Consider the following 27,308-nt stretch of genomic DNA (forward strand, 5'->3'; position numbering starts at 1 on the left):
ACTCCTGGCAAATAGCTAAAGACAAAGATGAAGAACATATGTGGCAGCTGTTTTACCTGCCAAAGGGTTTGCAGTTTGGTTCATCCAGTCCTGAGAATTACAGATTTACACAGCCCCATTGGTGTGGTGAATGAGGAAAGAAAAAACAGAGGGCGCACAGGCCTAGTGCATTACCATAAAAATGTTTAATAAAAAATAAAGTAAAAAATAATAAATAAAGTAGATGTTGTACTCACAAACGACAATATAGTCAAGGCACATCATAAAGAACATCTGGGTCAACACCGCGCTGAGTAACAGTCCGCAATAGGGAGTATAGACCTCCAAAAGGCTGACGCGTTTTGAGGACTTGCCTCTTCCTCAGAGCCAAAGGTGTGGTGACCTGACTTTTCTCCTCTTGCAGTTAGGCAATAAACCCTGGTCATCCTCTTGCTCCATTCCTGTAAGTAGCTGGTGAAGGAACAGGAGAGATACTCATGTTGACAGACTCTTGCTGCTGCTTCTGAATGCAAACTAAATAACCACGAGAGTAGAGACTTAAAAAGTAATTGGTGTCTCTTGAAGTACAAAATTTGCCCAATAACCAAAAAAGCCTACAACAAAAAAAACGTGAATAGAGAATTCACAAAAAAATCGGTTACATCTAAGACAATGTGATACTCAGATATTCATCAAAATATGCTTTTACTAGCAAAATTGCACATGAAAAACAATTGAGTAAGGGCGGCAAAAAGCCATTTGGCTTTTTGCCGCCCTTACTCAATTGTCTTTCATGTGCAATTTTGCTAATAAAAGCATATTTTGACAAATATTTGAGTATTGCATTGTCCGTGCTTCTGAATGCAGCATGCGCACACTATGCAGCAGCTGTCATTGATATGAACAGAGTACAAATATGACAGCCGCTGCTGACAGCTGCTGCATAGTGTGTGCATGCTACATTCAAAAGCAGCAGCAAGAATCTACTGATTCTTGCCGTCATCTGCCCCTGGCAACTCTATCTTGCAGCCTTGGTCAGTTGGACAGGCTCCTCTCCTGCACTGAAATGTTTTACTCTGATTTCACTGCGCCCCGGAGAACAACCAGCATCATCTAGCTCCCCCCCCCCCCCCCGAACCCCCGTCCCCCCTTCACAGCCTGACTGTATCTGGTCTGCCACTTTTATTCAGTGGATTTTGGTTCAGCATGGCAGCAAGGATGTCCATGTAAATGCAGCCTGCCTAGGAATACCCACCCCTCCAGACAGACTTCCACTTTTATATTTGCATAATTTCTTCCCACAATAATGCATAATTGCATAATTGCTTGTATCAGGACTAAGGGGCCCTTGAGAGAAGTGTAAGGCAGGGTGCTATGATGTTTTCAGGAGCTATGTACAGTACCCTGCTAGCCCCTTCCACCAACTAGGATCTGCCTGCATTACATAGAGAAGCAAAGAGACCCGGTAATAATGTCACTGGGTCTAAATATAAGGAATTAACTTCTTAAGGACTCCACCAGTGAGATCCTTGTCATAGTTCTTGGTTTCCTCTTACCAAGGCATAGACTCTTACTCTACATTCTATATAAGGAAAATGCCTTAATACTCCTGCGGCAAAAAGTGAGATCCCTGTGTGATAGATATACATCTCTCCACTGCAGAGATATTATCACTGAACTTTGTTAGGAATCCCCACTGGTATCTATCCAGCTAAAATATCACTTTTGAATGGATTGCCATTTAAAGCTAAAGAAAAAACAAACAAAAAAAAACTGGAGAATGTGAATGTGTTTCATATGTATATATCCAAAGGCTTCCTGGAACATACAAAGAAAATCAATATAATTTAATGCATGCATTTATTGTCTTCTATTTTCACAACTGCAAGGCGTACACAATAGGAATATTATTTACCGCATGACTTTTGCATACTCATTTAGATTTTGTTCTACCATATACAGTATATTTTGAGGGTTACATTTCACTTCTAACTGAAATGGACATTATATTGTGAGGTGTTGCCCACAACCCTTCATTGCTTTTAACCACAAAGCATAAAAGTAAGCCGAAGGGGATACCAATAAAGTTTGGAATGTGGAAACCAGGTTGTAAATCACATAAACTTTCTCTCATGTGTGTTCTGTTAGGGTAATGCATAGAACATATGGGTTGAGGCTGTCTTAGGTTAGGTTTTAATATTATTATGTTGTTTTTTAAAAGCAGAAACTACACAGTTATGAAAAATAGCACAAGGACAAGCATGAGAAAGTAAAGTTTAGGTAAATGTTTGTACAGCAACAAATCAGTATGGCATCTAAGAAACTCAAAATACATACATGATTATTTAGACATTTGTGTACAAGCGCTTGTTTATGGCTTTTGGAAGTCTCATTAATCTATCAGATTGATGCCCTGTTTTTTAGCCTTGTCAATTTATGCACAGCGATAACAGACTCTTAATTATTTGTGTGGTTTTTGCACTGATAAGGTAAGTACATATATAGGTGGAGCTTAAGGCGCCCTAGTGAGGACACTGTGTAACTGCACTAATGCCTAAACCATAGGCAGGAGCCGCGGTCATGTGAAATATTAAGGCAGCACTCCAAATTTAGAAGTGAGCAGAGCACTTGCACAGTTAACACTTTGTAATCTGTGGAAATACTTCTCACACTGATGGCACTAATGCACTTTGGACACAACTAATGTTAGAGAGCACCTCTCCTTCCAGGTGTTCAGCATTTCTGAGCTGGTACTGCAGAGCGTGTACTGGTGTCCACCAACTCACCAGTCCTGTCACCTCGCTGACAATGTCCATATGTTGCTACTGGACACAGGAAGCACATAGTTACATAGCCACATAGTTAGTCTGGTTGAAAAAAAAGACAAAAGTCCATCCAGTTCAACCAAAAAAAAAAGTTATAATCCTATACTTGTGACGGAACGCGGCGTCTGACCCTTGCCCTTCTCACCAACTTGTGACAAAGGACCAGCCAATCTCGCACCGCGCTGTCACTTGTGTAACAATGCTACTCTCATCTCACCCTGCAAAAAGATTTTCCATCTCTCAGGACCACAATCTACGTATGTGTCAGCAGCCTGAGAGCAATTGTTACTGGGTTAGGTTAATTACACAATTCACTACCGCCTTTTTACAGAGAAGGAGGAAACTCACAAATCCTAGCAATAACACTATGATATTAGAATATGCATCTGCAACACACACAGTCACCACAGACAGGTATATTCGGAGGATTATTACATACAGTAGCACTCTTCAAGAGACTCCCTGTCTGTTTAGTTTCCAATAAAAGCTTTAGAGACAGTTTCAACACTTTTCAAATAGGGTTTATTACTTAAAAGGTCAAAATGATGCAATTAAATTATTTACAGAAAAAGATGTTACAAATACATAAAGAGAACAATAATGCAATAGAGAAATAAAAAAAGGAGTTAAGAAGGCAAAATACTTGCAAAGTCCTGGTTTAGCAGAGTCCAATTTTCTGAGCAAAAGTCTGTTAAATGTTTCATGATTGATGTTAAACGAGAGCTCCCTTCACCAGGCCTGTCAGTCCTTTTCCATGATATTAAAGGGGTGTCGCGTGGAAACAACTGACCAATCATCCAGTTTAGGGGATGGGTGCTAGGAGGTCACTAAGCTTGTGACCAAGTCCCAACTGCAATTTCATACTAATATTAATAACCTCCAATATGTGCAGGTGGTATTCTAGCAACTGGCAGAATAATATTCAGAATTATATTTCAAACCCAGGGATACCAAACAAAGTGTACCTTTGTCACCCAGGAGGGAAGAGACTGCTTTCTCCCCTTACTTATGTGCTAACATAGTCATGTAGGACCTTGATTGGTTTGGCATAATATGCTCTATTCAAATATATACCTAATATTAATGTGCCCAGTTCCTGTTGAATTCTATGAATGTGGAATTTTTACATGTGGAATAGATGTTTTATGGCACGTTTTGCATTCCTAGAGCTTTAATGGTCTAACAGATCATGTGTGACGGCTAGACTGAGTTATTGTTTTATGATAGGGCAGAGGAAAGTGTCTTTGCAAAATAGACATCCTGCCAAGGCTAATTAGCGGTTTACAGCTCTGGAGCTGGCCTCTATTTGTGTTTTATTTAAGATAAGAGGCTCTTTTGAAGTTCGTTACAACTTATAGCCACAAATTCCATTTTCAAGAGGAGGGAGGAGGGAAGAAAGATGATTGATAATGAAAAACAAAATGGCTAAGACTTTAACAATATGGCTGTTGCGTACAGCTTCTATGTCTCTATTGCGCATAATTGTTACACCTCCCCCATCAGGTGGTTGCATGGGAGGGAACTGCAATTTTCCTCTTGAAGCAACTGACGCCTGCTGCCAGTTTGGCTGATCAGGATGCAGGTCCGTTATGTCCAGACGTTCAACTTGGTGTGATCTGGTACAACTGCACTGCTGAAGAACCAGGTTCCTTCTGAGAAGGGTGCTGTTCTCCCTAGCAACACTGTTGTTCCAACACAGTGAGTTGTGAGGGGGGAGTACCAGTCTGCTGTGACAACCCGGATATCGTGGCAGCTTCTGTGGTGCCCACCTGATCACAAGACAATTCTCTTCAGTGATGTCATATGCTAACATACTGAGATGTAGCTTCCTGTCTAGGTAGAAGAACAGCTGTCCCTCTACAGTCTCATTCTTCAGCCCCGGACTACATCTGACCCAAAGGTAGTGGCGCCTGTGACAGGTGGATTCTGGAGCTCGCCTCAAAGGTGTGCCTATGGGTACCTTCATCCAGGTTGAACAGTCTTTATATGCTGGTATCAAGGACGCCATTTTCATCAGTTTTCTGTCTAATAGGTCAGTCACAGGTTCAGCTGAGCCATGATAGTTGCACCCAGGCATCCTATCATAGCCAGCTGTACCCAAGATTGACGTAACCTGCTTCTTGGCTTGGGGAGTAGGCCAGGCCATAATTGCCTCAGCCTCCCCAGTTCCAGACCTCTAGGGGTCTCTTCCTACCGGAGGTATCCAGTGCTGAACCGATGACATGCCCCTCTGACAGTTACCGTGTTTGATTGTCAGACTAGGCACTGGCAGTTTGTTCATGACTGGTGACAGGAGTCCAAGTTGCTCTCCCCAGACATGGCCGAACACTGCAAGACCCCTAAAGTAGGCAACTGCACACAGTTCCACTCCATACTGTAGGTCATTCCTGACCCCCGGAGAGGTGGCTGGTACGTTCTCAACCCCAACTAGCTTTTCCAACTAGCAAGCCATATGGGGTGGTGAAGGCTGAATTGTCCTGAGCCTCCTGTGTTAGAGAGGTTGGACCATACCCTTTGCTCAGGTCCATTACTGTTAGGCAGCGGGCACCTACCAGCTGCTCCATTATCTCATGGTTCCTGGGCATGGGGTAGGCCACAGCCACAGGGTGGGCATTAAGTTTTCCAAGGTCTTCACAAAGCTTGGTCATCTGATCCTTTCTGAGGACTGGGACTACTGGTGATGCCCAGACCCTGCAGGACTTCTGGACCCGTGACTGCGATATTCCCTCTGTCTCTTTGGCTCATTCTGTCTGTGCCCCCTGTGAGACAAGGTGGACCAAAAGGCATGAGGGAAGGATACACCCTGCTGTCCAACTCATGAAAAGCATGGTGGGCCCTCCGAGGGTTTCCCCTGTAACTAAATGGAAAGGAAGGATGATTGGAGCTGAAGGCCCAAGCTCCCTCTATGAAGGCCGGCTATCAACTCCAATAGGGCCCCTTGCACCTCCAATCCAGGTGTACTGCCACTTCCCATGAAATGCGTTGTTCTGGTTGGTTTTGGGGGTTTAGGTTTTCACCATAGACCTTGGCAGGCCATACTAGGTGACACTCTCAATACATGTCTCCTGGGCTGACTGCACAAAATGAGTAGCTGGTTAACTCTTTCAGTCCCCAAGCCCCCTGCTGGTAGACTATTCATTCCTAGCTTCTCACTGTCCCAATCAAGCTGTTGTTTATCTTTCTCAGCAGGGAAGCTCACAGCTAGCCTGCTGATGGCCTTAACATTTTGGTCACTTCCCAGTGAGACTACAAGTACCACCCAGCTGTCCAATACCATACAAAGACGACTGCTGGGGGTTATCAAGGAAGAATCCTCTGGGCTGGAGCAAGGAAAGGGCCTATCCAGACCATCCCTTTGCTCAGCAGCCAGAGACTGTACCTCTGCCCACTTCCCAGCACTGTAGGTGACCCCCAACAATGAAAAAACATCATCATTACATCTAGTAATTACATTGTTAACATCAACTACACATGCGTTTGATACCTGTGCATGCAAAGGGTCTCCTCTGCTTCTTTAGGACATGGAGAACTCTGCACCTCCACTCTATTCCCCCCCTCCCTCTGTCCATCCACAGGTTGCCCAGATAGTAACCCAACATTTGCACACAGTACCTTGGTATGTCCAGAGAGTTCCATGGGGGCCTCCAGGGTGTTCTTAGCAAAGGCACAATCGGAAACAAGAGTACCTAAATCGTCACCCAACAGAACAGGTGTGAGAATTTCATCCGAGACTCCCACTCTCATCCCACTTCCTGCACCCCAATTGATGAACACGTTAGCACGGGGTATGCGTGAACGGGTCCCCCCAACTCCAGAGAGGGTGAAGAACTTTCCTGGGATGATGTTTTTTCTTTCAATCAGCTCTGGTCTGATCAAGGTGACTTCTGGCCCTGTGTCACAGAAACCAGTTACGGTCCGGTTGCCCACAGTGACTGGCTGCAAGTTTGCAGTGGTTACCCAAGTTTTCCTGCGGACAAACGGCACAGAAGAAGAGTTGCTGGCCACTCAGCTGTCAGTGAGGCCCCCCGCTGACAGCTGAAACATTAACACATGGTTTTCACTATTAAATACCACATAAAATAAATCATGCGGTATTTTAGTCGCGTTTTGTGGTGAATTCAAATGTTTTTTTAAAAAATGCTATGCGGTATCCTACCACATACTCGGATGTGGTAAGATACCGCTTAGTGAATTGTGCTCAGTGAGCCTCTCACCGGGCCCCCTACTAACCCCAGGCCCTCAGGCAATGCCAGAATGGTCAGTCCGCCCCTGGGTTCAGGGTTAGTTTAAGGGATTTAAAGTTCAACTGAATTCTCACACCTTTACTATCCTGTACCCCCACATGTTTTGATTTGCTTGAAAACACCTCAAAATACCTTTTCATCAGTTATCTGCCTTCACAATGCAGTGCTCTGCGCTAGCAGTCTTTAAAAAATATACTTTATATATAAAATATATGAAAAACCAAATGGTCTCTGAGCAGATTGTCTGTGACAGTCCTCAATGGAAATCCTCTCCCTCTGGTGAATGAGATGCTTTCTGGCACACCACAAAGCGTCCTTTAAAGCAACCCCCCAGGTGGCAAAAAATGTCCTCTTGTACGAATGCACCACAAAATAGTCCATTCAACACCCCTAAGTGGGGGATGGCTATCTGTGGCACAAGTCTTTGAGTTCTGGTTCCAGGGCCCTCAACAGTTTCTGAGAAAAGGAACACTCCCAGAAAACATGCAAAGCAGGTTCTTCCTGGATGATGCAAAAGGGGATGTGCCTGTACCTGCTCAGATTTCTGGCATGCATGAAAGTCCTCAAAGACAACCCCCTTTGGATCACCTTCCATGCCAGATCTTTATGATGGTAGTGAGTCTCTTTGAAGAAACATTCCTCCAAACCAATTTACAAGTGGCTAGAGGTAGGCGAGGAACAGACTCCACAATGTCCTTATGTCATCTTGTAGACAGTCTTTGGCTTCCACAAGTTGAGCTTAACTCCTTCCAGCCCCTGCTCCCTGATAAACTTAAAATTGTCCAAGTGATACCTGGGAGTATCTCAATTGTAGGGGATAGAGCTGTCCCATTTGTCCCATCCAAGAGGCAGTACTAAGTAATAGCCACTCCCTCTTCACAGACTTCCTCAAATAGGCTTGTATTGTAGAGTAGGGGAGGTGGTGCATCTGATCAGGTCATAGAATTGACTCCCGCTGCTTGTAAAAGTAATCCTGCAGCTAATTAGCCACTAGAATTGCTTTTACATGAAAGCCCATCGCTGGCTGAAAAAAACAATACTAGGATGATGCCTGCAGCTGTAGGCATCATCCTGGTATAACCATTCAAAGTCCAGTGATGTACCAGTACGTCACTGGTCCTTGTTGCATATATATGCTATGTTCTTTTTTTTTTTTTAATGCAGCCTGAAAAAGTGTGTGGTATGCCCACCATTAGAATATACCACCCTGCATCCACCCACTTCTAATGATGGGCACACATTAGGTCGCATGGTGCCACATGCACTACTTCCAAGATTGTACAAATGTCCAAATAGTGGCATGCTTTAATAAAAGTTGTCCACGTATAAGTGGTACCCCATATGGAAAAAGGATGACACCAAGTCCCAAACTATCTTGCCACTACTCCCCATGTAGTCTGGGCATCCGGGGGGGCTCCACGTGACTATCTTTTCCCTCGTAAATCCAAAACGTATATGTATAGCCTGTTGCCCTATCACAGGTCTTATATATCTTGACCCCATATCTGGCGCGCTTGCTGGGGAGAAATTGTTTGAATGCAAGGCGGCCAGAAAAATTAATGAGGGACTCATCAACGTAGATTTTTTGCTGGGGAGTATAGACATCTGCTAATTTTTGGTTAAGGTGATTTATGAAGGGCCGAATTTTGTGGAGCTGGTCAAATTCAGGGTCACCCGAGGACGTATTGTCGTTGAAATGCATAAAACACATTATACTCTCATAATAAATATGCAGCGCTAAAATTCAAATAACACAAATGATATAAACTGATATATTAGTGCTGTGAGGCGCTGAAGTTCTGGTTAGTGCAATCTACACTTATTTATACATCACTGGAGTTACGATCTGCACTTCTATATGGAGTTGGGGATTTATGTGCTTATCTGTAACACTATAATATTGAAGTTCACAACCTGCACAGTATAACGTCCGTAGACATTCATTGCTCTTGAATTTAACTTCAGCGCCTCACAGCACTAATATATTAGTTTAGATCATTTGTTTTGTTTGAATTTTAGTGCTGCATATTTATTATTGGATTTTATGAAGGTAAAGAGGTTTTGCCTTTATGTCAGCTGCTTTTTCCTGCACTACCTAGCGCTCGTATACTTTCTGACATTATACTCTCATATCTATGCCTGGCCATGGCAGCAGAGAACACAGGCATATGATGAATCGGGTCTGTGGACCAATACAACCGCAATTCAATTTTTTTAGTAATGCCCATGTTGAGGGTTAGGCCCAAAAAAAATTTAAATTCGGAAACCGTAATGGATTTCCATGCAAATGGTCTGGCAAAGTTTGAATTTGGGTTGGCAGTGATAAATTGTTGTGCATACAAAATTGCTTTGAATCACAATCAATGCATACAGATCTTCCGTGAAAAACATCTAGAAAAATCAAGGGGAGTAGTTAAATTTGCTGTTTCCACCTGAATTACGGGTTGGGCAGTGAATGGGGGAAGTATGGGTGCTGCAGAATTTGTGGGCTGCCAGTCTGCATTTGCAAGCACATCCGGAAGGATACTAGTGGCTCTACGGGCCTGTGTGCGAATTCTTGGTGGCTGCGGGACAATACTTGTGCTCGCCACCGCACCAGCTTGTACTGAAATTATGGGACTCACCACGTCACCAAGTGATACTGAAGTGCTGGTATGTGAAAGACCAGAATGTACTAGGCCGCTGGTGCTCGCCTGTTCACCAAAAGGTAGAGCGGCACTAGTACTGGCACTCTGCTGCATATGAGAGTCATCAAAATTTACCGGCAAGTGCTAGCAGAGATCAGGCCTGATTCTGAGAACACTGCGGTTTTGTGTACAATGTATCAAGTGACAGTGACCTACTGACACTGCACTTGCTGGGGGATAAGGGGGGGGGGGGGGGAGGTAAGCGTAGGAGTTAAACGCAGGTGCCAGGGCTGACCCTGCTAACGCTGTGTTTTTGGGGACACTATACTAATGTGAATGCTGGTATAGTGCTGATCTGATCAAAGATATTGATCCGTTCAGACACTATACTAGCAAAGGAGGTTTATTGTGTGTGAGTGTGCTCCTGGCAATCAATGGGTTAAATGTGATTACTGGAGTTCTGAAAGGCAATCTGATGCTATCTGGGAGGGGCGTGAAAACCACGAGAGTGTGAATCATGTATATATACATGATTTTGCGCACCCGTGCTGCCCTGTAGCAGTATTTCTGCTATAGGGCAGTCAGGAAGCAGTTAAAGAAGCAGTTTGCATACGATGCTGTTTTACTTTAGCTGACAATTGCGCGGTCATGCAGCGCTGCACCCAAAGATGGATGCAGCTGTCCTGGTCCTACCTCGGAGCAGCGTGCGTTCCACAGACCGGATGGGATGTTGGCGTCATCAAACCTTGACACGTTTCGATCAAAGATCGTCTTCAGGAAGTACAAAGAGTTTGCACGCTCTGCTCCGAGGTAGGATCAGGACAGTGGCATCCATCTTTAATTCACAACAAGGCTGAGTACACCAGGTTCTGGGCTACAGGCACTTCTTTTGTGAGTGTTCATCCCCAATAAAGGTATTAATGCAGTTTTACACTATGGGATGTTTCCTTCTTTTTCTTCATATATGACGATTAATTTTACTGCTACTTGCAGAGCTGTGGAGATAGCGGGCTGTTTGGCAATTGACCTTCTATGTCACGGACCATTCTAAGGATATGTCCGTAGGCTAAAAGGATTCGGAGATCATTGGCTCACTGAGATTGTTCTGCAAAGCTTTAATGACCATTCTAGAGATAGATGGTCATGGAATGAGGGTGAGTGTCAGTCCATGTGGGGCACTATTGTTGAGCACAATGGAGCACTAAGCAAGATATTGGATACAAGCTGAACACAAGCACGAGCACTTTCTTCTTTTTTCAGCAATTATGGGACTGCTTTATGTTATGTTTGTAATATGCACATGCTTATGACCATGCACGGTTCATTTCTTTTTTCATATATTTTTTGTGGTTATTTTACCCCATTCCTGTAGTAGCATCTCCCCTTACCCCCCCCCCCCCCCAGTTTCAGCATCTTTATCATAATGGCTTTCTCTGTATGAAAATCTTTGTCATGTGATAAAGAAATAGCATTTTCTACTTGGCAGTAAGCACTGAACTCAGGCAAGTGTAAGCTAGTAAGCATGAAGTTTGTTTTATTACAGAAACGGTGATCATTATGAAGGAAACTGGGTGCTAGACCAACGTCAAGGACATGGAGTGTTGCACTGTTTAGATGGAACTATTTATGAGGTACAGTAATGCTATATTATATCTCGTTCTGTAGGATCCTACCCTTCTGAAATGGCCTAGTGGCTCATATTAGTAGTCCCACTCTTTATATCAATCCCCTCATAATGCTCTTCAGTAATGGTTCAAAAAATATCTTCTAGAAAATTGTATTGTGTGATTCATTAGTAAAAGATTTGAAAAGAAAGGAACTATACAAATGTATTGTGGATTTGTTTTTTCCTCTTTCAATGTCCTGCCTATATTTATAGTGTTAAAGGGGGTCTGCACCAAATGGGTCAGTAAGTAAAGGGCTGGGTTGATTGTGTTAAGCCTTCATGCCCACTGTCCTTAAACCTTCATTTTTAAAATGCTACTTGTGATGCTCGCGGCGTCAGACCCCTAACCTTCTCACCAAACTCGTGACCGAAGGACTAGCCAATCTAAAACCGCAATGTCACGGGCGTAACAATGCCACACCCAGCTGCACCCTGCACACAGATTTTCCAGCTAATGGTCCACAACCTGTGTACTTGCAGCCTAAGCTCAATTGTTACTGGGTCAGGTTAATTACGCAATAAACCGTTCACACTGCCACCACCTCCTTTTTGTACAGAGAAAGAGGAAACTCGGCAATATCAGCAATAACACTAGGATGATTGGATAAGCGTCTGTATACCACTGTCACCGCAGACAGGTTATACAGAGGGTTAAACACACATAGTAGCACTCTTCAGTGGCAGGAATTCGTTGCATAAAGAGCTTTAGAAACAGTTCAACACTTTCAGAAAGAAAGATTTATTACTAAAAGGTCAAAAGGGTGCAATAAAAATATTTGCATAAAAAAGATGTAACCAATATATATATAAATATATAGACAGCAATAACACAGCAAAAAGATATCAGAAAGAAGGTTAGGTAGATAAGTACTTGCCAAAAAGCCTTGGGTTAAGCAGCTTCAAGTCTCATGAGCCAAAAAGGATTTCTTGTCTCTACTGCTTGTTCCGATGGTAAACGCAGGAGACTCTGCTTTCTCTCACCCAACTCTAAGCATAACAGCCCTTTTTCTACCAAATCCCAGCCAGCAGGGTGTCTCTTTGGAGTAGTAACCAATGGTCTCCTTTTGGGGAGGGGTGTTGGGTGGAGACCTAATTTACAACCAGAATCTCTCCTAGCTTATATTTTGGCTCATAACTTTTCCTAGGCACATTTGCCAGCCTGGGCACTAGTATATTAATACTCAGCCGCATCTGTGGAATGGTTAGAGATGAAACATGAAATATGCACTTGAATGGTTCAAGAGATATACTTTTCTGCTTTCCTAGCTATGCCAGCTAAGGGGTGTCACATACCAGGAGAATGGCCTCAAACTGAGCCTTCCGAATATAGGCTCCATGTGTAGGTAGTTATGTCCTACGTGAAGATATCAACTTATATGAAAAGTGAGTTTTTAAAAGTAGGTCTGTTTTTACGACTCCTTGGAAGGTCTTTTTGAAGTTCAGTGAGGGACTTTTACGATGTTCCAGATTGCACAGTTTCTTAGACAGTGAGGCACCCAGCCCGTGAGGTTTTATAGCTCGGAGCTCCTGCTATGCTTTGGCCGCCTGTGACACTTCTCATCACTCAGGCCACATGTCACTGTGGATAGCAGAGAGGGAGGGGGATGAGGAAAGATATATCTGTACAAGATGGACGATCCTTTGCCAAGATGGAGGTTGGAGCAAAATAGTTGAACCGCGTCCATCTCTGTGGGTACAATTGCTACACTACTCTGTGTTCTTTTGTATGTGTCCTTTTCCAGCTTGGTCTGTTTTTAGTAGCTGCCTATGGCACTATTTTCATGCTATTCAGGTGACAATCTTATCTCTAAGGTACAAGGTGGATGCCTGGAATTTGACTCTGTACAATATAGATTAGCAAACCTGTTCTAATCAGTACTCGCCCCCTGATGCCCTCTGTGTATCTGCTTGCACCATGTACCTCTTCCCACTTTCTTCTACATTGGAATAAATACCACTACTCATCTGAGCCGGGAGTTCATATTTATGACAGTATTACCTGTCAGACTTATCAGGCAATTCAATTGTGTCTACACAGCCAATCACATTGCGTGTGTGTGTTTAAAGTGATACTAAATTCTGGTTTTAAAAAAAAGATAGCATTCTATTCAAATATGTATTCTTAAGGCCCCTTTCGCATGGAGCGAAATCTGCTTTGCTTAGCAGGGGATCTGTCCGCTGATTCCCTGCTGAGAAGAGCAGAGCGGGCGGGATGTAGGTCTGTGTCCTCGCTGCAGAAACTGAGTCACATAACACTCTACAGTATGGGCGGTCAGGTGTATTTACACCTGAATGACGTCCGATCGGTCTTCTATTTTTTAGCGAACTGGATCAGACTGGAGGTAGGCGGGTGTAAACGGACACATCCGATCATGTCTGTTTTTAACAGGTGTACCTGATCAGATCACCCATGTAAAAGGGGCCTTACTCAAAAACGTAGCTTCTATAGCTTTCAGCCTCCTAAATTCCTTCTTTTTGCTGTGAACCAATTTCCTGTTAGAGGAAGGGCTACATACAGTAAGTTCAATGAATGAAATACGGTCTATGAATGGAGGGGGCCAAACTATCAATCATCCACCTGTCCTCCATTCATAGATCTTGTCCATTCATAGAAGCAGTAGTATGGCCTCTTTGAATAGAGCAGGTGGGTAGAAAGGGTAGGCACAGTCAGGCTTTCTTGATGAGAACCTCTGACAGCCCCTAATTCTATCAACCCGAGCTGCATGGGCAGAGGAAGATTTCAACAGAAGAAGTGGGGGCAAAAGATACACCTCCTACTGACTGTAAGCTACAGTATGTCCCTTGTGCTAAATTTTCTATTTTTTTCTGCACATAGGCTTTAACAATTTTCTTCTTGTTTTTTAAAGCTGGAATGGCTGCTAATATGCAAATTAACTGATTTCCTAAACCAGAATAGTATCATGTCTGGGCCCAGCTTAATTGGCATCTATTGGGAGGTTACTTGTACTTGTGCCTGCTCCATCATTGACTGTTATGATATGCTGAATAGAAGCAGCTGCTCCTGATTTTTTAATTCTACATTTGTATGGCTGTCAGAGGTATTGAGTCTCATAAATCGTGACTGTTTTTCCCACAAAATAAGTTGTATTTTTTTAAATTTTGAGCTGGGTTATGTTATATTGTTAGGTTGGATGCAAATAGGGCAGCATTGTTCTCTAAGCAGACACCTATAGAAGCATGCAGCAGTATAATTGTCAGTAAATCCATTAATTATTCTAACCATATACGGCTCTAGTTTTGAATGAATCCATTGAGATTCGAGCCATTTGTAATCTTAATGGCACCACCTGGCTCAACCAAGCTTCATTTTGCAAATACTAAACAGTGAGTGCAGCCAATCAAATGCTGTCACTTATTAGGTATTCTGACAACCATGGGAGCAATGAATTTCAGAATACAGTAGACAGCAGTGGAAATTCCTCCATCTATGCTTTTTACCGTATATGAAAGTATCAAATAATTTCCTTGTTCAGCCTACTGACAGTGTAAAGCTAGTCTTATTGCCTGCCCAGGACTTCCAGAAACAACACATCAAGCTTAGGCCATGTTGTATCCATACAGTGGTTGGACAGAGGGGCCAACCAGCAGGCAGTTAACTTATTAATAACTTGTATGAGTGTTCCATTCCCTTCCTCCATTCATATTTCAACTGTTACAGCTTGGAAGTTGATATTGGGTACACATGGACATTCAAGAACTGCAGTCTGACTATATATGTGTTCCATTCTTTGAAACACCACAGAGTTTCATGATGTAAATATTTTAACAGTTTTTTTTTAAATTCATTGTAATTTGAGTTTACTAATCCAGTAAACGATTCAATAATGGCGACATAACTTAGTAAATGAACACCATTATTTTACACTTAAGCTCACTTCAGACTCCCAACTTATTTTGTAGCTCTCCAGATCCATTAAGTGCCTTCTTCTTTAATCCATTTTATGCTAATTGTATTCGTGATCCTTATGAATTAAACATTCATTATTTCCAAACTAGGAATCTATCACTAAAACTATGCTAATGTGTAATGTACTAATATTGGTTGTAATTATCCTCCATTATAACTCAATTAGCACACAGCTCTGTGGCTGTCGATAGAGACAATGGTGGAGTGTAAATCCATGATCTCCTAGGCAGCGGGATGATTCGTTTACTTTGTCTGTTTGCTGTCTTGTTAGGGAGAATATGTTTTATAGACTGGCCTGCAAAAAGTACATTTATTATCAGTGGGGCAAAGGTGTTAGACAGTTTTACCTGGACAATGATGGGGAAGTTGACAGTGTCTTTGAAGGACACCCCTATACCTCCTTTTCAGTTACCTTTTTTGCCCTCCCTCACAGTTCCTTGCTTCACTGCAGCTTTCACTGAGATCATCTGTGTTGGAGACACAGGTGAGCGGTGATGTCATTTCCCAGGTCTTGTGACAGTTCTTGGGCCTAGTGATTGGCTTCATGGAGGAACAGATCACATATTCCTCCATAGCTGTAAATACAATGTAGTGTCCCTGGCCGTGAAGAATCAAAGCGCTGCTAGAACCCAGGTGCCCAACCTGTGGCTCGAGGGCCACATGCGGACTTTGGTATATGATGTGTGGCCCTCAGACCTCAACAGTCTGTAGAGGGAACATTGATTAGGGTAATAGCTTTGATCTCTACTAGTCTCGTGTAACATGTTACCAGTTTCATATTGTCTTCTACAGCAGCCTTTCTCAACAAAGGTGCCTTGAGGTTTCTTCAGGGGTGCCCTGGCAAAATGTCTAAAAATTGACTAAAACTTGTATACAAGCCATTTACGAACTTCTAGCCGCTGGCATCCTGACAACCAATGACATCATCAGTTGACAAGGAGGCTCTACGTCAGTGCTGGGTTCATATTAGCTTAGTGATGGAGAAAAACTGAGGGAGAAGAGAAACGCTCAGTACCAGTGTTCAAGAGTGGATTTGCTTTGGAAGAATAAATCTTCTCTAATGTTGGGCGTCCTACATGTGTGGATGTTGCTGCATTATATGAAACTATTAGAATAGTTTTTCCCATTTTAGAATGGGGTGCCTCAAGACTGTCCATAATTTTAAAGGGTGCCTTGACTGGAAAAAGGTTGAGAAACACTGTTCTACAGCATATCTCTGTCAAGGTCCTACCTTTTCCCAGAGGTTATGTTACTCCATGTGCTGGCATCCATCTTGGATTTCTGCTGAGCATGGTGGGAAGCTTTTATGCCTTCAGGTCTCTGAGGTCCATCCCCCAGAGGGGTGTGGCTGAGTACATATAAGCCTGTGATCCGCACATGCTCTTTGCACTTGTGTCTTGTGTCTTTGTCTTGCTACAGCTCTGTGTATATGCTCGTGACTCTTCTGGTATTCTGACTCGGCTTGTGACTAAGACCATTCTCTGTGTTTTCCTTCGATCTGACCTTCCGTTGCTGAACCCGGCCCGTGACCTGTGATTCTCTGTCTACTGTTCTGTACTGTTTTGTCCTGTTGTTGTCGACTTGGCTTGCCTGACTACGCTATTGTCATTCTCACCAGCTACACGCCATTGGTGGCGGCCATTACCGCAGCCGGGGTGTCTCGGGGGGCCGTGACCTGGTTCCTGGCTGCGTCAAGTCCATCCCCACCATCAGGGGCCCTGGTGAAGGGCAGCCTGGGACTTAGACTCCGCGCCCTGAGGGACTTCGGTCTGTTGGTGGTGGTTGTCGTCAGCCAGTGCCTTACCCTGCCACTAGGCATACCTGTCCGTTCCACAGCCCTGCCCTGACAATCTCCAGCCAATATGTAGCATGTCCACACTCTTTGACTCTCATTTTCTCTATTAGGTCTTTAGCTTCTGACAGTTCTCTCAAACATTACATATATTGAACATTATGTGCTTCCCATTGGTGATGTCAGGGTCCACATTTGAGGCCCCTTTAGCTCATAAGTTGACAACCACAGTGCTAGAGAGTACAGGCATGGTAAGGGTCAGGCGATGACCTTTTGAAAGACAGTTACTTTGCCCTGTGCGGCAAGGTGGCAGTGACCCCTTACAGTACATAATTGACTGCTGAAAACTATCTTTTGAAAAAATCTTTCCTTGCAACAGAATTACAAACTTCAGTAACTATTCATGTTATCTCATACAATTGCTGATGACTATGGCACCAGTAATTTGTAGCTGCATAGATAAGCAAAACTGTCTGAGCATGTTTATTTCAATACAGGAGAGGAAGCTTATCTGGAGTTGACAGCAGTGGTAACAAATTGTTACACAAATGTGACATTAGGATGCTTACTATGACATCATTATACTGACCGTGACTTTACAAGTCTAATATGTCACATAAGCGACTCTGTTGCTGATAACTAACAAATCACTTACCTATTTTCATTGAGTCTCTCTCTCCCTAGCCGACCAAGTAAGATTATGTAACTTTGCTAGTCCCCGCTAGCTAGGGAGCTTCATCAGTGTTTTGGGCCTGTTAAGGGCAGAAGTTCTATAAAGGTAACTGTGGATGATGTGTTGCAACCAGCAGAATTACATTTGTGACCTCAGCCTTGGGTACACAGCCAGAAAAAAAATACAGCTATTAGAAATATTTTTATGTAACACACTGCACTAATACTGATTGCAGGATGTTAATTAGCCACAAGATGGTAGTGTTCTGCGGTTCAGCTATTCAGACTTTATTGAAGCAAAGCCTTGTTGAATTTATATGCTGGTAGCAGGACTTCTGCACTCAGACAAGGAGTGAACGGACTGCATATCCCAGAAGATCTGGCAAAGGGGCGGGAGCGTATATATATTGAGAATCCTGGGAACTTTACAGGAAGGAAGTAGATGGTGAGAGTCGGAGGACTTTTGTGTGAAGAAGGCCGTACGGGACTCAGAGGATCCAGGCTGGATCAGACTGCTTCGTTGAGAAGGAAAGAAGGACTGCAGAACGCTGGTATCGCTGACGAGCAAGACAGTCAACCCTGCAGGCAGGCAACACGTAGTGTTGCCATCGCCATCACAAGTGACTGTGTTATTTTCAACTGTATAGTTCAGTACACTTTACGCCACAGATAATCACATTGGGCACAGACTGCCCTTTCAGTACTGTGGCCTATTGCTTTAGTGTCTCCCTATATATATATTGAGAATCCTGGGAACTTTACAGGAAGGAAGTAGATGGTGAGAGGCGGAGGACTTTTGTGTGAAGAAGGCCGTACGGGACTCAGAGGATCCAGGCTGGATCAGACTGCTTCGTTGAGAAGGAAAGAAGGACTGCAGAACGCTGGTATCGCTGACGAGCAAGACAGTCAACCCTGCAGGCAGGCACCACGTAGTGTTGCCATCGCCATCACAAGTGACTGTGTTATTTTCAACTCTATAGTTCAGTACACTTTACGCCACAGATAATCACATTGGGCACAGACTGCCCTTTCAGTACTGTGGCCTATTGCTTTAGTGTCTCCCTATTATTCTGAAACAGCAGAACTCTGGCTACAGCACGTGCCCCCCTGCAGACAGTTTTACACTAGTATCACACTTCAAGCCTCTTCCAGCTCCATAGGAACTTTCTTCACCAAAACTTGTTCACCATCCTTGGGGGTTCAACCTCTGCTGAAGTGTGCTTCCGCCTCTTTTTTCAATTATAGCCAGGTTTTGCCTTCAACTCTTGTTAAGGAGACCTTATCCAGTTTCAACACCACTTAAAGAGGAATCTTTATGTTGCTATACCATCTTGAAGAAATCTTGCTCTTACACAAAAAGGGATCTTAGCCTTAATGTGCACCAACTAGGACCCCATCAATGTGAAGAAGATTTGTTACAATTCTTGGATGAAATACAAAAGGGGAAATTATTGCTTATGGAAAAATATTAATTTAAACCCCGTTTCCAGCTGTTGAGAACCTAAAAGTGATTTAGCCTAGTATCTTGATATTCCACTGCAGCTCACTCATAAGCTTGAATTCATGTTCAAATTCTGATCCTGCAGGACATTTGGGTTTGCTTAAAGTGATACTGTGCTTGACTACTTTGATAAACCTTTTAGAGTGTTTAATTTTTTTTTTTAATTGCACATCTACTGTCATTCTAGTTGTGCTTGCACTCTTCATACTCTGACCTCAATATAATTAGAATATTTGCTCACCTTAAACTGTGTGTTTATTTTATGGTTCAAAGACAGGGAGTCCTGGTCAAGGTTTCATGGTGTTGTCAGCAGGGGCTGTACTTCCAAAACAGACTCAGAACAGACAGGGAACCAAAAAATACTCAGAGGCTGTTAAGGGGGTAGCGCTACATTTTTTTTTATGCCTCTATATTAGCCAATGTGTCCATGCACATTGTGATGTTCAGATTATTAATTAGAGCAACATTTAGGGTCATGGAAAAAAAATGCTCCAAGCCTGCGTTTAGAGAGAAGCGTACAGGCATAATTTACACATATGTGTGCAAAAACGTGTATATACAAGTTGTGGCAGTGCGGTGTCCTGCCACGGTCAAAATAAAGCTGAAAACCCTGGATTCTCAACCAGGCAGGTTGAGGGGCTCCAGTGAGTTGATATATTGCAGAGGAAACTGGCTTTTCAGTTTCCTCATATATTCATTAAGTCTGTTTTGGGATCTGGAGCCTGGAGATTTCAAAGAGATCTGGGAGGGATGAAATCTCCAATCCGGGGTCCGTGTTTTGAGAACCCCCAGCACACTGATTGCACAGGTGTGTGCAGGCCTTTTTATAGAGTCCTGACCATAGTTCTGGGCTCCACCCCGGCAGACGGAGTCAGGAGGGCTCCACCCCGGCAGACAGGAGGTCTCTGCCTTGGAGTCAGGTGAAAGCCAGACTAGCTGTGTGCTAGTGGCCATAATTTGGGAAGAGTCTGCAGGAGACAGACAGTAAACTGTGTACAAGCCAGGAGGCTGAATCTTTGTTGGTATTTCTTGATGGTGGATACCCCTGCGTGGGAAGCATTTGTGTTTATGGGACATTTTGTTTAAATAAAAGTGGACAAAAAAAGCCCTTAAAGAAGCGAGTTGCTGTGTGCTTTAACAAGAAGAGCTCTACCAATTGAAGCGAGTTCCCACATATGGTGGAGGATGCGGGCAGAACTAGAGATCCCAGCAAGGAAGTAAGTTCATGTGTTGAACTGTGTTTGGTGCATGACTCTACACTATCTGTGTGTGCAGGTGAGGAGATCCTGCAGAGCAAAGGAACTTTCCTTAAAGAGACAGTGCTCCATTGTGTTGCTGGACTGTGCAAAAGTGTTGTGGAGTGACTGCAAAGATGGGGCGGTCAAAACTCAAAAAAGAAGCAAGATTCTCTGAAATGAAAGACAGAGCCCTGTGGCTGGAGGGGTTGTTACCACCAGAAGAAGCCCCATACATGGCTGCACAGAGTTTGCCACAGTGGGAAGTGCATGCTGTTGTCCCTGGCAATGCTGGTGAAAGGAAACCAGTTTTCTGGGTGCAGAATCCTATGCTGGAAAGAGGATGCAGTGTTGAAAGTCCGGCCAAGATACTGCTGCAAGAGCGCTGTTTGCGGTGCAGTGAATGGGGGCACACTGTCTCCAATTGTCCTTTATCCCAGCTTCCAGTACAAGGTGACAGAAACAGACAAAGGTCTGGGTATGCAACTGGGAAGCCTGCTTGGAGTTCCAGGAAGGAGCAGCAGGCTGCCCAAAAGTTTCAGAAATATGTGGTTGCCCATAGCAACCCATGTGACTTCAGGCCTGCGGACCCGGTGAGAGAAGTGTCGTCTGCAGAGGATTGTGGCAACGCAGAGATGAGAGTTCAGCGCAACTGGAGGAACCCACAAAGTTCAGCTGGGAGAGTGCCATCTCCCATAGCAACAGGAGAAAGCCTGCCAACCAGGAGAAGGGGCTACAAGGGAGATGTGATTCCGTATCCCAAGAAGGTTATCTGTGGAACCATACCCTGCCTGGAATGTGGTCAGTTTGGGCATGGTATCTTTACCTGCCCCAGATTATGGAATACCACTGATGAGGGTGCTACTGGGCAAAAGTCTTCATCTGCAAGCCCAGATTTGTGTTTAAAAATGTTGGCAGCCACCTCTAGCAACAGTGAGGAAGTACCTGTTGTGCTTGCAGGGGGTGCCAAGGCGTCAGAAGTGCCTGCCACAGTATCATCCTATAGCTGCATGGATGAACTCGCTGGCCAAAGCCAAGCAGAGGAGATGACAGAAAGGATCCAGATCCCACGCACTCAAGTGAAGGTGAAGCCTGTTGCAGTGGTGGGTAAGACTGGTACTTTTGAGATAAATGTGAGCGATACTAATGCACTGATTGAGACTGACTTTGAGACTCTCTGCTATAAATTTGGGATACTCCCAGTTGGGAAACCCACTGCTGGTGATTGTGAGAGAGACTTGCCTCTGTATAATGCTTTTAGTGGGGAGGCAACGGTTAAAAATGTGAAGAGTACTGATATTGGGGTTGCACCAATGTCCTATAAACAGAATGCTAAATTAAATGTAGTAGGGGTGACCACTAAGCAGGATGTGTTATCTCCCCTAGCAACAGTGGTTAAGGTAACCCAGGATAACTGTGGTGTTGCTCTGGTGGACCAGAGTGTATCTGAATTGAGTGATGAGAATTTGTTATTTCAGTGTGGCAATGGGGAATCTAAAAGGTATGACCATATTCATAATGATGATGGGTTAATGCAATCCACTAATGCTAAAGTTTTTGTAGTGAATGACACGCCACTAAGTCACGGTGGTGAGAGTAGGAAATTGCAACCTGCTGTGCCTAGAAAAGGAGTCTCCCATTGTGATATGGATAATGAAGATATAGGTAATGGGTCTGATACAGAGCCACTCTGTCCCTCTGTGTGTCCTTCAGCGGTTGGAGTGGTACTGCGTAGTACCTCTGATGGGATCACAGGGACGATGGACTGGGACAGATGGGCAACAAGCTTGTTTGCATTAATAAAAGATGCCTCTGTGGGTAACAATGGGGTGGACATGGTTTCTGCTGTGCTGAATAGAAGGACTGTGGAGCAGCTATTAGTCCAGGGCGCACCTGTCGCTGCCAAAATTAACCCACCGCTGGTAAACGGCACCATTGAGGATAAACGCTCAGCAGAAGTTTTGCCCACAGCCCATAAAGGAGTTAATGGTGTGGTGTACCAAACTGATATCCATAGAGAAACTGTGGAAGAGCTCATTGCACCCTGAGCCTCAGAGTATTTGGGTGAATCCCACACCTGGTTACGCTCTGGGAGAGCCCCAGGTTATTGTATTGGGTACCTCCAGCCGAGAGGAAGCCTCGTTAAGAAGCACCACCTCTGAGGCATCAGTAAATGAGTGGCTCCATGTCTCCAGGAAGGTCTTATGTGTGGAATCGGGCTGTATTTTTATAACAGACCTGCTGAAGGAGATGTTAGCCTTCTGGAGTGTACAGCCGGTGTATACCTTGCTGTCTCTTCCATGTTCGGGAGAGCTGGTACAGTGGAGTCCCGCTAATCGGAGCTTGGTATTACAGGCTATACAAAACAAAGATGGTCAATATAGGAATTCTGTGATACCATCCTTGTTGGTAATGGTGAAAATTGTCTTTCAGTGCATTGCTGGGTTGCTTCATAGCAGTAATCTGTATGAGAGGCACACCAGAGTACTGTTGGACAGGACAGAGGTTTTGGCAGAAGTTCCAGAAGACACATGTATATGTGATGTGGTTGGGGTCGTCTACCCAAATGCAGAATTATGTAAGGATGGTTTGGCATCAGGACAGTTGCTGGCAGAGTCTTTTGTGACAGCGAAGTCAATGGGTAGTGACGTTTCCATGGGAGACACCCACTCCGCTGTGTGTAATTCCTCTCCAGAAACTGCCCTGCCAATTACTAGTGAACTGAGTTCTGACAAAAGTCTTTTGGCTAATGATAAAAAGGGAAATGTGTTAATGAATTTGGATTGTCTGATTACTATGTGTGATAACAAAAAGAATGGTAGACCTGGTGGTCAAGTTGACATGGTAGCTGGTCATCCTGAAAAAGGTAATGAGTGCTTAACAGACACAAGAGAGGTTAAGAGTATAGTAGTAGGCCCCCTACATGTTCAGGAAGGTCACTCTGGAAAAGTTTTCCAAAGGTCCAGTAAACGCCCAAGTTGTAAGAATGAAAGGTCTAAAGGAACTGGCCCAAAGCTTAACAAGGGGATGTTAAAAGTGTTTGATTCCCAAATAAAAGAGCCCACCTCTATTACTAAAGGGTCTAAAAATATAACCCCATCAAAATTAAATAAAGCAAAAAGGGATGGTCTAGAGGAAGTTGAGGGAGCACGTTGTAATATTACAGGTACCAGGCACTTAAAGCTTAGGCGTCAACCCCGGGTTACAAAGGGTACTGAGTTTTGTAAACCCCCTAGTGGTAAAAGGACTAGCATAGTCTTAAGGAAATTAGAAAGGCCGCGCTTTTGGAAGCACACTCGTAAAAAGGCACGGGGATGTCATAGAGCCCAAGTAAGGGTAGCAAGAGGAGACAAGGGAAGTCATCTCTTGGGGCAGGGAGTAGTGTCTCCCTTTGATGAAAATGAAGTCAGCCAGGATTGGACCTTTACAGGTGATAACCCACACAGAAGGTCTAAAGCAAGGGTTTTAGGTTTGTGTGTTCCGCTCCCTACGGGGTCAAAACAAAGGGGGGGGGATATGTGGCAGTGCGGTGTCCTGCCACGGTCAAAATAAAGCTTAAAACCCTGGATTCTCAACCAGGCAGGTTGAGGGGCTCCAGAGAGTTGATATATTGCAGAGGAAACTGGCTTTTCAGTTTCCTCATATATTCATTAAGTCTGTTTTGGGATCTGGAGCCTGGAGATTTCAAAGAGATCTGGGAGGGATGAAATCTCCAATCCGGGGTCCGTGTTTTGAGAACCCCCAGCACTGATTGCACAGGTGTGTGCAGGCCTTTTTATAGAGTCCTGACCATAGTTCTGGGCTCCACCCCGGCAGACGGAGTCAGGAGGGCTCCACCCCGGCAGACAGGAGGTCTTTGCCTTGGAGTCAGGTGAAAGCCAGACTAGCTGTGTGCTAGTGGCCATAATTTGGGAAGAGTCTGCAGGAGACAGACAGTAAACTGTGTACAAGCCAGGAGGCTGAATCTTTGTTGGTATTTCTTGATGGTGGATACCGCTGCGTGGGAAGCATTTGTGTTTATGGGACATTTTGTTTAAATAAAAGTGGGCAAAAAAAGCCCTTAAAGAAGCGAGTTGCTGTGTGCTTTAACAAGAAGAGCTCTACCAATTGAAGCGAGTTCCCACAACGTATACATGGAATTTTTAGTCCAGTGGCTAGAACAAATGACTACTGTAGCCACTAGAATTAAATTATGCACATAAGTGCACATAAACATGTGCCAGACCAAACATTTTTTTTAGTTAAGCCAGCTAGCTTCTGGCAAAGGTATCCAGTGTAAATGGGATTATATTTAGTACGCACGTGTCAATACAGCCTTGTGCTGAATGCATACGTGAATACCTTACTAAGGGTCATACCATATTAGCAGCTTATAGCAGAGATCTGAAGTAGCTGCAAATCTCTCTGCTTGTTTTTTTTTGTAGCTGAATACAGATGTGCTCATTACAATGGTGATCTATGCAGCTACAAATTACTGGGGCCATAGTCATCAGCAACTCTATTAGATATCATAAGTAGTTACTGAAGTTGGTGATTGTGTTGCAAGCAAGATTTTTTCATGTTTGGAGTGACTAATCCGATTCACAGAACGCTAAACTGACTGCAGGTAATTGCACAGTGTGGATGGCACCATTGAAGAATCATTGCATGAATTCATATGCATTTAGAAATGTCCTCTAAACATATTAATGCAGATTTGACACTGCCAGTGTGATTGAGGCCTAGAATGTATGTAGAGCAGCCTTTCCTACTCAACATATAACAGGTGATTAATTATGAAAGGAATTAATTCAATTCCCACAATACCTTGGGAGCTGAATTATTACTGGTACTTTAGTAACCAACATTGGAAATAGATGATGTTATCAAATCCCCTATTGCTGATTAGCTGCTTGTATGGTCCTATACACCTTTCATCAATAGCCTGCTATCAATCAAAGTTCCTGGAAGGAAGGGGCATTTTTCAGCACACAGGACTGTCATGTGTCAGAAGAGCTGCTCTGGCCCATTTGTATATTATTGGGTGGAGTTGCAAAAAACATGTGGATGTGTGTTGACTGTTGCTTATACATGTTTTCTCAGCACCCTAGCCTGCAGTTCTCATTTAAATGTACCTCTCCTCTTTTCATATTTGTCCCGATAATTTCCTATTGGAATTGTTAGTCTCATCTCATTTCATATTATGTCCTATAAAGTGTGACACCAATTATCTCAGCTCTACTAGTGATTAGTGCAGTTAATTTCCTCATACAGGTGTACAGCAAATTACTATTGGGTCATGACTATCTTTACAATCAACTTTAGACTTACTAAATAATGTAATATGAGGACCCAATGATGACCACTTACATTTCAATTTCATTATCCGATTGATGTGTCATTTTCATCAAAGTCATCTATTTGGCTAGCAATCGACTAGGCATACCTTTCCTGCTGTGCGCTTTAAGACTCAATTTAGATTACATTCGATCAAACTGAGTCAAAAATTAATGATCATGTTGAATCTATTGGCACCACTAAGATCAGGGCAGCCATCAGGAAGGACAGCCTGTACACATGTAGGGTGCCCGGGGGTCCCGAGGGGCCTAGGCTCCCACCTGTGAATTGGTGTTGCTGGCCAGGGCCACAACTAGCGGTGTCCTGAAGTGACACTAGCCCTGGGCAGAACATTGTTATATGGAGGGGTGGGGGCTCACTGCACAGACTTTGCTTCTTCCCTGCCTTTAATCTGCATCTGCTAGCTGCCGGGATTGGCTGTCCTATTTTGTGAGGAAGGGGAGAGTGGATGCGGCCAGCAGAGTGAGCAGCAAGAGTAGCAGCAGTAGGACAGTGCGGCCAGGATTTCCTTCTGCTCCGGGACTGAGGGTCTCCCTCTCTCCCCTCAACATTGCCATTGGCTCCAATGTCTGAACAGTGTTTGCTCACAGCACACTGTGTCCTTTCTCCATCACATGGGTGGTGGAGGGCAGCTGACTGCAATCCTCCTAGCTGGGGGTCTCCCTTTACTGGAGAAGGGTGGGCAGGGGAGTCTGTTGTGGTCCCCTCTGATCACCCTCCTGCAATCCCACTTACTTTGGGGTCTTCTTCTCTTGGAGGGGGAGGTTAGGGCAGTTTATGTTGGGGTTCCCTCTGATCACCCCCTGCAATTCTCCTAGCTAGGAGTCTCCTTCTCCTGGGACCGGGTGGGTAGGGCAGTTTGTGTGGGGGTCCCCTCTGATCACCCCCCTGCAATCTTCCTAGCTGGGGGTCCCAGCTTACTAGAAAAAGGGGGTTTGTGTGGGGATCCCCTCTTATCAGCCCCTACAGTCCTCCTAGCTGGGGATCTCTGTTTCCTGAAGAAGTGTATTTGTGTGGGGATCCCCTCTTATCAGCCCCTGCAGTTCTCCAAGCTGGGGATCTGAATTTACTGGAGAAGGGGGATTTGTGTGTGGGTCCCCTCTTATCAGCCCCTGCAGTCCTCCTAGCTAGGCATCTCTTGTTACTGAAGTAGGGTGGCGGGGGTATGTGTGGGGGTCCCCTCTCACCCACCTGCAGTCTTCCGAGATGGAGGTCTCCTCCTAGAGGGGGGTGGACAGAGAGGGTCTGTGTTGGGGTCCCCTCTGATCACCCCTTTTGCAGTCCGTTTAGCTGGGAGTCTCCTTTAACTGCAGGGGGAGGGGGTTCCTGTATTCCTGGATGGATGTGAGGGGGTCTTTTATAATTAACCCTATGCACTCCTCCTGTTCAGGGGGCTTCTTCTCCTGAGGGGGTCAGTATTACTAGATAGGAGGTAGGGGCCCCTCTGATCACCTCCTTGGTTATAGGTGACCTATAAATTTAGAGGGGGAGTCAGGGAGTCT

The 27,308-nt window shown here is 44.3% G+C and overlaps 1 protein-coding gene across 2 annotated transcripts in view; it reads left to right on the forward strand.

The window, feature by feature from the left end:
- MORN1 (MORN repeat containing 1) overlaps positions 1 to 27,308 on the forward strand; it is a 457,770-nt gene that overhangs the window by 59,565 nt on the left and 370,897 nt on the right. For both annotated transcript variants that reach the window (XM_089684351.1, XM_089684352.1), the window contains exon 6: positions 11,219 to 11,306. In XM_089684351.1, coding sequence (XP_089540477.1) covers positions 11,219 to 11,306 — 88 coding nt within the window. The remainder of the gene's footprint in view (positions 1 to 11,218; positions 11,307 to 27,308) is intronic.

The sequence above is a fragment of the Staurois parvus genome, unplaced genomic scaffold (genome assembly GCF_062004578.1).
Source record: "Staurois parvus isolate SC_StPar_1 unplaced genomic scaffold, SC_StPar_1.0 ptg000346l, whole genome shotgun sequence".
Classification (NCBI taxonomy): Eukaryota; Metazoa; Chordata; class Amphibia; order Anura; family Ranidae; genus Staurois; species Staurois parvus.